The sequence below is a fragment of the Watersipora subatra genome, chromosome 5 (genome assembly GCF_963576615.1).
Source record: "Watersipora subatra chromosome 5, tzWatSuba1.1, whole genome shotgun sequence".
NCBI classification, from domain to species: Eukaryota; Metazoa; Bryozoa; class Gymnolaemata; order Cheilostomatida; family Watersiporidae; genus Watersipora; species Watersipora subatra.
Window position 1 is genome coordinate 65,198,415 of NC_088712.1, and position 17,055 is coordinate 65,215,469.

General features: G+C 36.7%; 1 protein-coding gene across 1 annotated transcript in view; it reads left to right on the forward strand.

Annotated features, from left to right (window-relative positions):
- Positions 1-17,055, forward strand: part of LOC137396430 (serine-rich adhesin for platelets-like) — a 47,914-nt gene that overhangs the window by 1,452 nt on the left and 29,407 nt on the right. The window contains exons 2-7 of the mRNA XM_068082709.1: positions 11,394-11,485; positions 12,598-12,694; positions 13,172-13,288; positions 13,970-14,116; positions 15,763-15,895; positions 16,083-16,220. Of these exons, the coding sequence (XP_067938810.1) occupies positions 11,394-11,485; positions 12,598-12,694; positions 13,172-13,288; positions 13,970-14,116; positions 15,763-15,895; positions 16,083-16,220 (724 nt within the window). The remainder of the gene's footprint in view (positions 1-11,393; positions 11,486-12,597; positions 12,695-13,171; positions 13,289-13,969; positions 14,117-15,762; positions 15,896-16,082; positions 16,221-17,055) is intronic.

The window sequence follows — 17,055 nt, forward strand, 5'->3', positions numbered from 1 at the left end:
TTGACGTTTTCTCATTATTGGATCTTTGGAGGTCTTGTTGCGTGTACGTATTTGTATGCTTATCTTGCGGTCTAGCTTCACTCCCTGTTGGAATCTTATTTTGATGATATTTTCATACAACAGTCAACTTCACATACAGCTGCAGTTTTTATGATATTTGTACTGCTCAAATTTTATAAAATTTTGTGTATTGTTAGGGATTATTTTGAAAAAAATTTGATGGAGGGTGAAGATAATGATTTTGGTTGGGCATCGGAAGTGGTTGATACCTTGAGTTTTGAAGTTCCATTAGGATACATTCACATATTAATGAAAGGCAATTGCATGAAGTCCTCAAAATTCATGAATACCCAAAATATAATTTTAACAGTTAAATTATAAAGGCAAGTACCTTTTTGTAGCTTGATTTCACACTAACAACTAAGCTATGTTTTGTTGTGTAGGATAAATATATGTTAACTTACTAAATAGCTGAATGATAGTGGACATATATCAGCCTTTTTTAAATAAAATTTCAAATATCCTGGCTTTTCAAATCATAAGGTTAGTTCTATGACTAAATGTAGGCTATTTGAGTTAATAATAAGTAGGGTGTACCATATGTAAAATATGATACTTAAGGGAATAGAATCTTGTGTCAGCATGAAGCATGACATTTTTTGCAATGCTATTATAATGATGAATTCAAGATGTCTTCTTCAGAATATTCAGTGAAAATCTGGCATGGTTTTTAATGTCCAATTCAGCGTGAGCCATTGAGCATGCAAGTAAACTTGAGAGTGAAATTTAGTTAGGCATTGGAACCTCTTCATAAGAACATAATTTGTTCTGGAAGTCATTTCATAAATAGATGTAAGTAAAAACAAATTTTACTACTAAATCCCTAATCCGTTCCAAGCCCCAGAAAAAAATGGACAAAATATTTGTATAAATTATCAATACATGAATGAGTAAAACCTGTAACAAATTTATGTAAGCATTATATTACTATACAGTCATACTTCGACTTACGAGCTTAATGCGTTCCAAGACTGAGCTCGTATGTTTATTTACTCGCAAGTTGGTGCAAATTATTTATATATACAACAATTAAATATATATTTATTGGTTTCCATACTCTAAAAAAATTCAAATAATACACTCTAGAGTTGCCCCGATTTTGATATCGGTATCGGTGCCGATATGGGTGTTAAGCATAGAGTAATCTCCCCCGTAGAGTGATAACTGTGCATTCAACAACACGAGCGTTTCTGGTGCCAACAAGGAGCGTTTAGGCCACGCCCCTTTTTTGTGCTAGTCAATCGTAGTACAATCATGTGCAAAAGAAAGGGCCCACCTCTGATTCTCATTGCCAATATATGTACGTACATGTAGACCAAATTTCAAATGCTCATAAAATTGTGCCAACTTGTTGAAATCTACCTAAACTATATATAAATAGACTCAGCATTTACTCAGCTTTCTTCTGATGTGAGTAATTCCAGTGTAAATGGATTAGCAATGGATGAGCAAGTACTAATTAGCCTCCTTTGATCTACTCTATTTTCGCTAATCCCGTCAAACAATGGCCAATTTTTAATTGGCTCTAGCTTCTGATTGAAGTGAGATATTCACTCACTTTGAAGTTTGTCTGACACTTCAACTCATTCTTGAGATGATATTAAAACTTTAGCATTCTGCAAAATTTAGAATTTGTGTATATAAGGCAGCGAAAACAGGACTTCAAACATTCGCAATTTTGTCATCGACTAAGCATCATGACCAGGCATCTGACTACTGAGGAAAAAGCTGTCATTGTTCACCTCCATAAGAGTAACAAATCACAGAGAGAGATTGTTAAAGAGACAGGACACTCTAGGAAAAGTGTCAGGACAACCCTTGCTAACTGGAAGGAAAATGGGAGCCTTGCTGAGAAGCCAAGATCGGGGAGACCAAGAAAGTCTACTGAGAGAAGTGAGAGAACCCTTGTCCTCATGTCCTTACACGACCGTCGCCTCACCAGCCAACAATTGACTAAGGAATGGAAAAATTCTGCTGGTGTTCAGGTTCATCCATCTACTGTGAGACGGATATTGATCAAGTATGGGCTGAGAGGCTGCAAGGCCAGACGCAAACCCCTGCTCACGGAAAATCACCGAAAGAAGAGACTCGAATGGGCTAAAGAACACAGATACTGGACCCGTGCTCAGTGGCAAAAAGTGATGTTCAGTGATGAATCAACCTTTACTATACAAAATCATGCTGGAAACAACTTTGTTCGGAGAAGGGTAGGTGAAGAATGGAAACCACAATGCATCGTACCAACAATGAAACATCCAACTTCCGTAATGGTATGGGGATGCATGGCTGCTTCAGGTGTCGGAAGGTTGGAGGTTGTTTCTGGCATGATGAATGCTGCAAAATATGTTGAGGTGTTAAAGAAAAAGATGCTGCCTAGTGCAGAAAAGCTATTTCCTGAAAGCAGGCTGCCTTGGTATTTCCAAGATGACAACGCCCCATGCCATCGAGCAAGAATTGTGAAGAGTTGGATCACTGAGAACAGCGTCAAAACGATACTTTGGCCAGCCCAATCACCTGATCTCAACCCAATAGAAAACTTGTGGCAGAGGATTGGCTTAATAGTGAGCAAAGACAAGGCAAGGTCAAAGATAGAGCTGATAGAAAAAATCATAGCAGCTTGGCACCATGTCGTTACCAAAGAAGAACTGCTCAAACTTGTAAACAGCATGCCTAAACGCTGTCAGATGGTCATTCGCAACAAAGGATGGCCAACAAAGTCCTAATGACCTTCCAAACTCAACCCCAACGGCCCTTTTCAGGGCCACCAACACTTCCAAGAGAGTGAATTGTTCGACAAAAAAAGTTTCCCAATGATACTTTGTGTAATACTGATGAAATTAAGTTATGCCATATTAGGCATTTTTGGAAGTTGCAATGGAAATTCCATCCCAGACATTACATTTTGCAGGATAGATCAAAAAGGACATCAGGTTCTGATTCTCCAGAAGCTGCCGATTCCAAAAATATATACATTATTATACTTGGAGCGAACACCTTTGCTTCAGCACAGGTTTACTGTCCAAAATACACAACAATTTAGGGTGGGCCCTTTCTTTTGCACATCACTGTAATTGACAGAACGATAACATCAGCCATGAGAATGATCATGAATTTCCACAGTTAAGATAGTAATTATTGCTCATATTAAAGAAATGATGATTATAGTTTATTACTCTAATATATGCTTATTATTTAAAGCAATTCAATACCTACATGCCTTGCAAAGGCACTGAATAGATAGTGTTAAGTAAGTGAGTTAATGCAATCAGTTACTCCAATGATATACAGCCTCCACACATGGGGGGCTGTATATCATTGGTTACTCATAGATAAGATAGATAGTCATACTGGGGTTGTATTACATTAGTGTGATGGCAAGCTAATCGACTGCCATCAACTGAAAGTATTGACATTGTATGGTGATAGAGTGATTCATTGACCCAAAGTCCACAAACAGCCCTTGCATGTAATATTAGATTTCAATACCTATCAATCAAATACATAGACTAGCTTGAAGCAAAGATGTCCACTAGTTAGTGGACATCGTTGCTTGATGTAAGCAAGCAAAATGCTTGAAGGAGTGGCAAATGTTATATGTTAAATAAATTATACTTAATTATAGTAAATTTTAATTATTTAAAAATAAAATAGACTTTTTTATTACTTTATTTATTAAATAATTTTTTATTGTAATCATAGCTAAACAAATTATATTTAGCCATTACTTGCTAATTATTTTACATTTAAACACATTTAAAGTTTTTTTTCCTAATTTATTTCAACAAAACACTTCTTTCATGATATGAAATTTAAAAGTTGTAGTTTTTTGAAAAAGCTTGAAAACCTTTACGGTTGTTTTCTTTTTCCTATTAATTTATTTGATCTGCTTAAAAATATTTTCTCATATGAAGTTTAAAAGTTAGAATGGTAAATGTTATATAAAAATTAAATTTTCTGTCCAAAGACTTTTTTATTACTCGGGCAACTCGGGTAGTACAGCTCATAGTTGATGGCAGACGACTAGCTTCCCATCACACTAATGTAATACAACCCCAGTATGACTATCTATCTTATCTATGAGTAACTGATTGCATTAACTCATTTACTTAACACTATCTATTCAGTGCCTTTGCAAGTCATGCAGGTATTAGAGATTACGTGTATGTCACAATTTTCATTTCCATAAAATTTCCATAATTTATTTCCATATTAGTTCCATTTCCATAACATTTCCTTACTTCATTTTTATATTATTTCCATAACATTTTCATAATTTATTTCCATATTATTTCCATTTCATAAAATTTCCATAACTTATTTCCATATTAATTCTATTTCCATAACATTTCCTTACTTCATTTCTATATTATTTCCATTTCCATAATTTATTTCCATATTATTTCCATTTCATAAAATTTCCATAATTCATTTCCATATTAATTCCATTTCCATAACATTTCCATAATTTATTTCCATATTATTTCTATTTTCATAACATTTCCCTTCTTCTTTTCCATAGTGTTTCTATATCATTTCCATAATTCATTTCCATTTCTATAACATTTCCCTACTTCAATTCTATATTATTTCCATTTCCATAACATTTCCATATTATTTCCATTTCAATAACATTTCCATATTATTTCCATTTCAATAGCATTTCCATATTTCTAAAATAAAATTTCCATATTCATTTCCCTAAAATTATGGAAATATTTATGTTTATGGAAACAATGATATACAGGGGGCTGTATATCATTGGCTGTATATCATTGCTGTATGGGGCTGTGGGGGGCTGTATATCATTGATGGAAATGGATATGAAAAAGTAAACATTTCCATAATATGTTTAGTGATCCTGGTAGGAATTGAATTTCTTTAAATAATAAGCATATATTAGAGTAATAAACTATAATCATCATTTTTTTAATATGAGCATTAATTACTATCTTAACTGGAAATTCATGCTCCTTGTTTAACCCTTCTCATGGCTGATGTTATTGATCTAGTCAATCACTACGACTGACTAGCACAAAAAAGAGGCGTGGCTTGTTCTTTGGCGCTCCTTGTTGGCACCGGAAACGCTCGTGTAGTTATCACTCTAGGGGGAGATAACTCTATGGTGTTAAGTATCTGAATCGGTATCGGTCGATCTTTTTTTAAAAATCGGAAAGTTCAGATACTTTTTACATATCAGCTATTTAGCAGAAACCTGTATTTTAGCCTGCTACTTTAATAAAAAATCATCAGCTGCGAGTTCCTTGCTTTTACCTAATGAGTGCCGGGCCTGTCACACAATCTATTTCATGTCTATAACCTAATGAACATCCACACAGCTGAGCAATATTTTGGCTTTAGTCAGGACGTAATCACAAAGTGCGGTATTTTCCAATTACAGCGATATGATTTATTGCAGCCAATCACGAACAAGAGAACCATAATGAGAAACAAGAATGCGGTGTAATGTTTCTATTTACTAGCATTACGAAAGCAATTTGAGCAATCGATGCATAAAGTTATCTCTCTCTTGATCATGACGATATGATGTATCGTTTGTATCGCATAAAATAACCTCAGTGGCTTATCAGTGTTTAGCCTGTCCTCCATAGTCTGTAGCAAGCGAGTCCTTCTTCACTACGACTGGCTACATCGATAGTGATAGAAGATAAAGACGTCTCACTGCGGATAATTGAATCACTAACAGTAATTAAAAGACGCATTTATTTGCTCTAGACTTGTACAGGCGCAGCATTTCCTTCAGCAGTAGAAGAGACTTCATTATCACAGAAAGCTGTACCACTAACAGTAATTACCATTATTAATGACAAATTTCAGAAACATGGACTGTTTTGTTATTAGATGCACGGTATGTCAGCATGTGAATATATATACATGCACATGTATATCTTTTTTTCATAAATACAAACAAATAAATACATCAATATTTATAATTTTTGCATTATATTTATATTAGCATAAGACAATTACCAATAATCTATGCAACACAAAAGAATCTGAATCGGATTATTTTTCAATAAGAATCGGTATATCGAATCAGTATCTGAATCGGTTGGTGAAATTAGAATCGGGCATCTCTAATACACTCAAAACAAGATATTGTAACATAAAGAACATGTTGGTTATTGTCCTAACTTGGCACATGCTTTTAAAAAGCAACAAATAAAAAATAATGCAAGGAAACGTGATGAATTAAAATGTTAAATTAAATACCCACAATAGCAGCTCACGCTAGCATTTGCCAGAGGAAGATATAAGTTATTCTTCATTACAACAGTTGAATTTGATGAATTTGGATTTAATCAGTCTTAAAAGACAAACTTAGAAACAAAACCAAACCTGCAAACAAAAGCAAACCTGAAAGCAAACTTTCATTTTTAACTTTGCATTTTTAACTTTTTAACTAACGTAATTAAAATTTCTTTCTTCGGCGTTCATAGTTGGAAGTTTCTCGCTGGTTAGCTAATTTTTCCTTCGTTTCGCTTTCACGACTAGCCGGCCGTTTTCAAATAAACCTATCTAAGGACGTTTGCCTTTGTCGCCCTTTCAACATGTTGCGAATAGGACGAACACAGGTGTCGTCACAAACGGTTAATGCACGACCGCTAGCCAACTTGTCCGAATGTTTATGGTTTTGATAGATAGCACCGACCCTTTCATATGGCATCATTTCAGTTACGCTGTTACCGGCCAATTGTTTATCGTTTATCCAATGCCTGAGCAGTCTTTCCATCAGCGGCCGTGAAGATAGCTACGTCGTTTAGAAACTATGGTTAGTCCTTTTGCGAACTAAATGCCCTGAATATAATCCTTCTGTTTGATAATTGTGGAGGTATTTCGGTCACATTGCTGAGCTAGCTCAATCTAGCATACACATTTCGCATATTTTTCAATAATTTTCCATTTAATATCAATTGTTATCATTTGCTTTTTCTTAACATTATCTTTCATTTTACTGGCAAACTTTCGATCTACGCACAGTACTTTTAATTCACATAATTCTGCACTGAAAATCGCACACAAAAACACTGCAAATGTATTATAACCTGAGCCATTAAAAATACAGAGTGATGCTGTTCTCATAAAACCTCCGGCATACTTGGCAACTGACTCACGTGCTCGTATCTCAAACATGGCTCGTATGTTAGCGCTAAAACGTGCTTAAAAGCTGGCTCGTATCTCAAGTTTCTCGTACGTTGGAGCACTCGTAAGTTGTATAATAAATAAAAACGTACACATTGAAAGAGAACAATCAGAGAACTTATGAAAAGAAACTACGAACCATTTGTTTGTTTATGTTTGGCATTGGCCTTTTAGCTGAGGCAAAGTGAAGACAGCGAGGAATGGGTAGATGATAGTCAGAGTATGTGGACGTTGTATTGTTGTCTTGCTTTGGTTTTACTAAGAATAAATCTTTATAAGTAGAAAGATTAATTTACATCAAGATTAATTGAAAACTGTCAGAAACATACAGAAAGCGCAGAAGTTGAATTGCTAGACACTCAAGTTGATGTTCTCTTTATGTGATATATGATAACCCCAATTTTGCATAAGTAGGAGATGACCAGCGGTTGACATCTGAGAGAATATGTAATGTATAAAACTGATCACACACACTAAATTCAAAATATGAGCAGTAAGTTCAAAATGAACACACAGTAAAATTGAAATTTCTCTCTATTTGCTTTTCCCATTTTTTTTAACCAAATAGGACAAAATACGAAAAGACTTTTAGTGTTTTATATCTTGAAACATCTTAAAAAGTCAAAGCAATACTTCTGCAAAAAAGATGTTTCAAACTTGAAGATTTTGAATGTAGTCGTTCGTAAGTAGAGGTTCCACTGTATATTGCTAGTAGAGACTCATTGAGAAATAAGGATTGATAAGCTAGCTAACTTGATCAATTTCATTTCTACAAACATCAGGTTTGAAAGAAAAACATTTTTTTAATTCTATGATGGGCCATAAACAATGACTGCTAGATTTTTTTAAAGTCAAGAGCGTGTATATATCTACATCTGTTTTAAGTATTTTGAGGAAGTCAAGCAAGGGCTTTTAAATATTTTTAGGGAATAAACGTGTTCAAAATGACCAACAACAATGATAGCTACCAAATATAAAATAAAGCCCTCTTGAAAGCCACAAATCTAAACATTCGTTCAGTATAAGTTTTTGCTTTACCTGCTATAATAAGACAGCATATACAGTATATAAATGCCTCTTTAGCCTATGAAAGTTTCTTGGAAACCATGCACCGAAGGTAAAGAGAAGTCTTATTTACAAGATAAGATTTATTTTACAAGGTTGACAGCTATAAACAGACAAAGTTTGCACAAGTGTTGTAGGTTGAACAGAGCCACCAGATGTGGCATTGTTGCATGGATGAGATAAATACAACACTCAATCACCAAAAGTCTTGTGTCAATGCATTTACAGCCTAATCTCAGCATCTAAAGTCACCTATTTTGATAACTGTTCACTATTAGTTGGAATCATTGTATATTTGAGCGAATATTTTTATAAGAAATATTTATGATAGATACTTGAGGTACATACATGTGGGCGTACATAAAAAGCTATATGTAAAAAGCTGCATCATTTGTAAACACTCCAACAAACTAAATAGTAGTTTAATAAAGGAAGTTTTTGTGGCTAACACATGTACGTTAAAAGCAGGCGAATTGAGGCACTATAAGAAACAGAAGATGCGTAAGTAGAGGCCATGATGGAAATGCTGAGGTAGTGTAACTTTGATTGTGTCAACTTTAAGTAAACGTAACTTGATATAGTTTCTGTTTTTAGATTTGGCATTTTTGAAGATTTAATCTATAATGATGTTGGCCAACTTTTCTACTTTCACTTGTTTCAGGTTTTTTATCTTTTGTATCACTCTCTTTCTCATGCTGATTGTTAGGCATAGTTGGAAATTTTTTATAGAATCCATTTCATAGCTCAATCTTGTTATTGTTTTAATTATATAAATCACTATTTTTGTATTTATTGCTGTGACCGCTCGACCTAGTTTCTCTGGGATCCAATATTTTAAAAGCAAGAAGAGGGAGGTATGAAGCACTGTTTAATTTCATTCAAGTAGAATGAAATCTAATTATGTGAAGGAGAATTTCGTAAACATGCACTGATTTACCAAGCTGCAATGTTTCGGAAAACTTAGGTTGTCGAATGTTAAAATTCTTTCCATATCAAGACACTCGAATTCTACGCCGGTTGTTGTAAGTTTGGGTTTAACTGTAGTAAAAGAGGCTTAAGCAGAATATTGTTTCTGCACTCGAGTACGAAATTAGATACTCCTATCGCTGATTCTACTGCGAACATCTTCTGCTCGGTCATAGTGCTCACTGACAATTTTAAAAATCAACCCTGTTGACCCAGTAAACCTCAAATATCCAGAACATTGAGCATTCTGATTGTAATAATTACTTCTAGTCATATACAGTGAAACATGGATAACTCGCCCTCGGATATAGCGAACACATGGTTAACTCGAATGGATTTGCTTGGTCCGTTCCCACGCAATGATAAATGGCTCTATATAACTCGAATTCAACACTGTTATAACGAACTGTTTTTTGCCCAACGGCTACCGAAACGGTTGCTATCGCTTTAGAAAATCACTTTATTCCAAGCCATAGAGGTAAACCTCAACTTTTCGTAATTCATAAGCGTCGTAATTACCTCCATCGGCAAAATATTTTTGTCAACGACTTTTCTAAAGGTTTGGTGAAATTTGATTTATCCTGCTATACGATGAATAGCACGGGCTAGCCGGGTCACGCGCGCAAGGATTTTCGCCACGCACATACAAAACAAAAACAGCATGTTGTTTTTGTTTTGTATTTGCGTGGCGAAAATCCTTGAGTGCGTGACCCGGCTAGCCCGTGATGAATGGTTTTCCGACGATGATTCCGTGTTGAATCAAGGTCGGAATGTTGAATGTTTAAAACGTCTTAAAAATTGTTGTAAGTAATTAAACGTATACGTTGTCTTAGCTAAAAAACTATTCATCGTTTGACCTAAACACAGAATACGTGTGTACATTCAATAAGTATCCATTCAAAAAGTGTGAGTGATATACAATGTACCGTAAAACCTCGTAAAACTTTTAATTGAACTGCCTCGGAGTGTTGCTCTTAATGAATCCCAGGTAAAGTAAGGTAATCTTTGCATAAACTTCAAGAAAAATCGGCAAAATTGATCGTGGGTAACACGCTCAAAAGAAAAAGATGTCTTTTCTTTTGAGCATTTCAGCAACGATCAAGTTTTGCCAATGTCAATCTAAAAAACGTCCTGGCAATAACATCACCTCAAACAACAAACCAATCTCAAGTGATAGAAAAATTTCTATACTTTTTGATGAAAACGTTTTAAGCTTTACATTAGAAGCATTTAATTTGAAACAAGCCATTTGTGCTTTTGATTTATATTATAGTTTGTATATGTACATGTTTCTACTAATAAATAAGTAAATACATGGACTTGTGAGAGTGCTCTGATAACTTGAACGCTCTGATAATTCAAACACTTTTGCTCGGTCCCTTGAAGTTTGAGTTATCCGAGTTTCACTGTATATAACTAGAACATATACAATGTGTATATGACTGGAACATATACATATACAATGTGTATATGACTGGAACATATACATATACAATGTGTATATGTATATGACTAGAACATATACATATACAATGTGTATATGACTGGACCATATACATATACAATGTGTATATGTATATGACTAGAACATATACATATACAATGTGTATATGTATATGATTAGAACATATACATATACAATGTGTATGTAACTAGAACATATACAATGTGTATATGACTAGAACATATACATATACAATGTGTATATGACTAGAAAATATACATATACAATTTGTATATGACTTGAAACAAGCAAACAAAAATGTATGTCATGTGATCTTATTTGTACAGATTGTAAGCTTCAACCATTAAACAATGAAATATTCAAAATTTAGCCCATATAATTATTCAACAATATAATTTTACAGATGTTTTGTTTATGTATTTGAAATCAGGACAAAAACGAATTAATTTGATATATAATTTATAGCTATTGACTAAATTCATAATGAGTAACACTGCTGTAAATGAGAATTCTAGTTTTTTAACAAAGGGTGCAGTTTATTTCACACACCTCTGCATTTACTTACAGAATTTAAAGATTTAAACAAACCGAGTAAGTGCTTGCTTTTTATATTTGTCACTCTTAGCCCATACTCGTTTATCAGTTTTTATATTTTGTTTATTATTGTAATTTGTAGCAAAAATGCGCCTCAGGTGGAAGAGCGGTGTTCGGTGTGCCCCTTGCCCTAATGGACTCTGTAGAGGATGTAAACATAGGCTATATTCCAAAGTAAGTAGGCTTTATCACCAGCCATAATACAGTCAGAATTTTAGCTTAAAATGGTCCTATGCATACTACATGGATATTTGTAGGTTTGAGTAATTTTGACGACCTTTCTGCGAGGAATCTAATATCAGTTTCGTCTACAGTTTTTCTGTTACCAGTTTTAACTTACGTGTCTGTGCCAGCTTGAATCCAAAAATGAGGGCATACAGATATGAGAGAGTACCGAGGCAGTAAACTAGTGATGGAAACTGAGGCAACTCCAAGGCAAATCTCACCGCTATTAAACTGCATCAGAGGTGTTAGACCTATAGACTGAGTTCCTAGGAGCTGGTGTTATTTTAATTAAAAAGGATGCATTCCTCAATACATAGCTCAACAGAATACTTGGCTAAAAAGCAAAGTCATAGTAAGGAGCCAATACCAAAGTTTCTTTAATAATGTATTTTCCTAGCTGATTAAAAGTAAAAAAAGACATGGTTTGTGCTGCCACTGAATATACATGCATAGCTTCTCTTGGTTTTCAGCGCCTCTCTTGACTGTCAGCTGCTTTCAGTTGTGTAGTTTGCTCTGAACTACTACTCATCCCATATGTAAGATCAGTTGTTAAGTGATCTCATGTCTCAACACACTCATCTCATGTGAATGTTTGATTTTGTATATTAAAATTACGTGTATGATAGTTTAGTCCAGTACATGTAATCAGAATAGAAAAATAGTAAGTAGTAGAAACCCCTATACGGTTCCAAGTGCGGCAGGCAAGAGAGAAAGTGACATTTATAAAGCTAACTATGAGACTCTCGTTATTCAAGTCATATTCGAGAACTTGCACTGACTTGACACTTTACATTGTGCAGAATTTCTTACATAATACTCTGCGCAGACTTTACATAAATTCCTTACAGCTCAGTGGAATTTACACATACGATGTATACATTACAGAGTTGTCCACTGTATGTATGCTTTACCGTCCTCTGTAGAGCTCTTTATCCTCCTCTGTAGAGCTTTGTCACAAGCTCTATATTAGTAGTGCTAAATAGTATTAGTATGCAATAGAGGTTTTGGGTCAGGTTTACAAAAGGAACAGATTATTTTAATTTATGGTTTTATGCTACCAGATTCCTTGTGGAAATCCGGCAGTTTCTATCAAAGCATCTCGACAGAGAAGGTCTCTTTAGGAAATCTGGTTCCATCAGCAGACAACGAGACCTCGCAGTGAGTATTGACCTCGCAGTGACCTTCGCAGTGACCTTCGCAGTGACCTTTTCATTTCTTAAAGATAAACTTGCACAAAATTCCATTTTATCAGAAACTATTGGTATATTTCAATGAATTTGCCATCATTCTTTTATGTTTGAGGTGATCTGACTGCCAGGATGTTTCAAGATTAAAATTTACAAAACTTGATCCACAGTTAAAATGCTCAGAAGAGAATGCGTGTTGTGAAAGAAGTCTCTAGTTGCTATCGTTGATAGCGGCTATTATGTTCAAGTTGCAGCATTACCTGAAAATTAGACTATTTTTTATTTGCAAAGGTACATACCAATGCGTGTTAGTCATTGGAAGTCACTCTCTATATTTTTTCTGTGTCACCAATTTTTTAATTCCCAGTTTATTTTGGGCCCATAGCAATTTGAACATTGTGCTGAAAGAGATATCTGGATAATCGCACATTTATGCCTTCCTGTCTAGCAATGCATAGAGGATGGCGGTGGGTTCATGGATGATGCGCAGGTGTATGATGTGACGAGTATTGTGAAGCAGTTCTTCAGGGCCATGCCTGAGCCACTCATCCCACACATCCTTCAGGTACGCTGCCGACAGCAACTCTTCCCTTATCTCGTTTAGAACTCTCTCAAATAGCCAGTTGTTAGCGAGTTAAGTTAAGAGACTCGAACTGTAATTACTTCTGGAGTTGTTTGGAGGTCTACACGTGTATGCAGAAACAAATTGTTTAGTCTCAGGTACTGTTTGCGCCATAATTGTAATTGGAGAACGTCTATTTCTTGTCACATACAATGCTCCGAAATATGGGTCTCAGTCTTGGTTTCTCTATACCTCTATTCCTTGACATACTGATGAGACTTATTTTAGAGCTCTTGGAGCAAAAAACATGTTTACACAAAAATTTTGAAGTTATTCTGAATTTCGACTTCGCTAACTTTCAAAACCTCATTTATGAAAATATTTAACTTATGACAAATACAACAAGGTTTGATCTAAACATACGTTTACATTGACTCTACGTATGACATGGGCTACATTGACGCATTGACTACACGCTGACATGGTTTTGAAACTCCTGCTTGGTGAATCATTTCGATTAGGTGCTGCCTGCAATATAGCTGTTGGAAATTTAGCTGTCGTTTTTGTAGCCAGTCTGTGTGGCAAAAATCAGCTAATAATAGCCTTAGATCATAGGTTTGTTGCAGATAGGGATGGGCTTGACAGGCAGCGCTATCATTCTTCTGTGGCTGGCTCGTTTTGTAGGACGCATTCATACAGGCTGTGCAGCTTGGCTCCGACGACAGCAAGATCTACTCACTAGCCCTTCTCTGCCTCCTGCTCCCCAGCCAACACCTCTCAGTTTTCCGCTACACCCTCGAGATACTCTCTGATGTCTCATCTAATGCTAAGGTGTGTTAGTCATCACTATTAGGGTTATTAGTGATAATGATCTGGGTGAATAGGACTGATTAAGGTTGGTTCAAACCAAATCTCGGCGTTGGTGCTACAATACCACAGTGATCATCTGTAATAACAATGTTCACTCTATCATAAACTCATCCGTGTTTGCATCAGGAAATGCTCCGGGATGTAGTGTTTTCATTTTTTTCGCGTGAAGGAACCTGTTTGTTTTCGCGTGCTCAAATCAAATACTAGTCCCGCAGCAACTATCATAAGAGGAAATAAATAAATCACACTATCCGTGTATTACTATCATTGAAATGGTTCACATTATACAGGCTGTAGTCGATGCTCAGCAAACTATCGGGAAAGTTTGACAGTTGCAAACTTTTCCAACGTATCCGCGTTGCTTCGACATAATCGACGTTGAATGCCGAAAGGAAAACGTTAACACTTGGCAATATTGTGTGAACCAGCTTTTATGGTATTACTTCTAGCGGGGCTATTATGTAAGAGAAACTCGTCAGCTGGTAAGAAACATTCATTACACACTGTGAATGTGGTGCTTTTGACCACAGCTCGATCAATCTGTGAGGTTTAAATCTAATGTCATAGATCAACTTCAAACAACACCTTGTGAGGTTGAACTTTTTTGTCATCTGCCTGTCCCACTGTGTCTCACTCTTGTCATTACTACTGAACCCTCTCTTGCCACCTGTCCCACTGTTTCACGCACTAGTCATTACTACTGAACCCTCTCTTGCCTCCTGTCCCACTGTATCACACTCTTGTGATTACTACTCAACCTTCTCTTGTCACCTGTCCCACTGTGTCACACTCTTGTCATTACTACTCAACCTTCTCTTGTCACCTGTTCCACTGTATCACACTCATGTCATTACTACTGAACCCTCTCTTGCCTCCTGTCCCCCTGTATCACACTCTTGTCATTACTGCTGAACCCTCTCAGGCCACCTGTCCCACTGTGTCACACTCTTGTCATTACTACTCAACCTTCTCTTGTCACCTGTCCCGCTGTGTCACACTCTTGTCATTACTGCTGAACCCTCTCTGGCCACCTGTCCCACTGTGTCACACTCTTGTCATTACTGCTGAACCCTCTCTGGCCACCTGTCCCACTGTGTCACACTCTTGTCATTACTACTCAACCTTCTCTTGTCACCTGTCCCGCTGTGTCACACTCTTGTCATTACTGCTGAACCCTCTCTGGCCACCTGTCCCACTGTGTCACACTCTAGTCATTACTACTCAACCTTCTCTTGTCACCTGTCCCACTGTATCACACTCTTGTCATTACTACTCAACCTTCTCTTGTCACCTGTCCCGCTGTGTCACACTCTTGTCATTACTACTGAACCCTCTCTTGCCTCCTGTCCCACTGTGTCACACTCTAGTCATTACTACTGAACCCTCTCTTGCCACCTGTCCCACTGTGTCACACTCTTGTTATTACTACTTAACCTTTTCTTGTCACCTGTTCCACTGTATCACACTCATGTCATTACTACTGAACCCTCTCTTGCCACCTGTCCCACTGTGTCACACTCTTGTTATTACTACTCGACCACTAGTAGGAAGACAACTGCTTGTGGCCTTGTTGGAACTGCTTGGGCACAATTGTCGTCTTTTGTCAGGTGAACAAGATGAATGCCCATAACCTTGCTGTTTGTCTCACTCCCAACATATTCCAAACAAAAGAGCATAGCAAACATGTCAGCCTGCAGACGGAAGCAGTGCGGCTCTGCATCGAAAATGTTATCAACATTGGTAGGTGCACGTCAGGTCACTGACTGATCTTGGATGGTCAGTGTTATGTGTCTGAAAGTTGGTTTATATGATTGCGTATATAATTGACTTTAGTAGTCACAGGTTATCAGTTCCAGCCTGTTGTGTGGTACATTGCTGAAATGCTGAACGCTATTTGGTGTAGTACAAGCTTTGCTACCGTGTGTAGGTGCTGTCCCACCCTCGATAGAGGAGAAGGTGGTGATGCTGAGGTCATTGGAGGCTAATCAAATAGAGAACGACTCTTTAGAGGCCAGCTCGTCTGCTCCGTCTTTGAGGAAGAAGAGGCGGAGTGGCTCTCTTCAAGGTACGATATTGAGATATGTTTAACAATGAGACTGTGAACCCTGACCCGCAATATGATTTACGGATAATACTGAGGCTATGAACCCGTGCCCGCAGTGTGATTCATGTGTGACTCTGAACCTATGAACCCATGCCCGCAGTGTGATTTGTGTGTGATACTGAGGCTTTGAACCCATGCCCGCAGTATGATTTACGGATAATACAGAGGATCTAAACCCATGCCCGTAGTGTGACATTAAAATATCAACAAACCCCTATCACATGTGTTTCCAATGACATTGAGGCTACAAATACACACTTGTCACGGAAGTTGTGTGTTTTTTGTCAGCTCTCTTTACCTCACGCTCTTTGCCGGAACACTGCTAGTATTTCTGTCTAAACATTGCTACCATATTAGTGAATACGATACTTACATTGACTGTATCTCTAGGGTTGAGCTCCTCACGTAAGTATGCCAGTATTATGAGATGTGCAGAGGCTCGAGGAGGTCGTTCATCTTATTGAGAGCATGCATACTTTGTTTGGTTACCCTTCTAGATACACACTGTCACATTTGCCATTTATATTTGCCTTCTTTGGTCAAACCTGCAGTTCTTAACCCTTGCGCGGGCAGAGCGACATTTTTTGTCGCTTTGCGATACGGCTGCTAATGGGCAGTGCGACGTTTTTGTCGTTTCGGTAACGTATTTTATTATTGTAGTTTCTGGTTAGCTAAAAGCCGTTTTTTGTTTACTTTTTTTACCAATAGCAAGCTACGATATAGTAGTTTCGGTTAGCCTCAAAAATTGACTTTAAGGTTGAAAAAAAAACGATCGTCTTTAGCAGTGATGAATAAA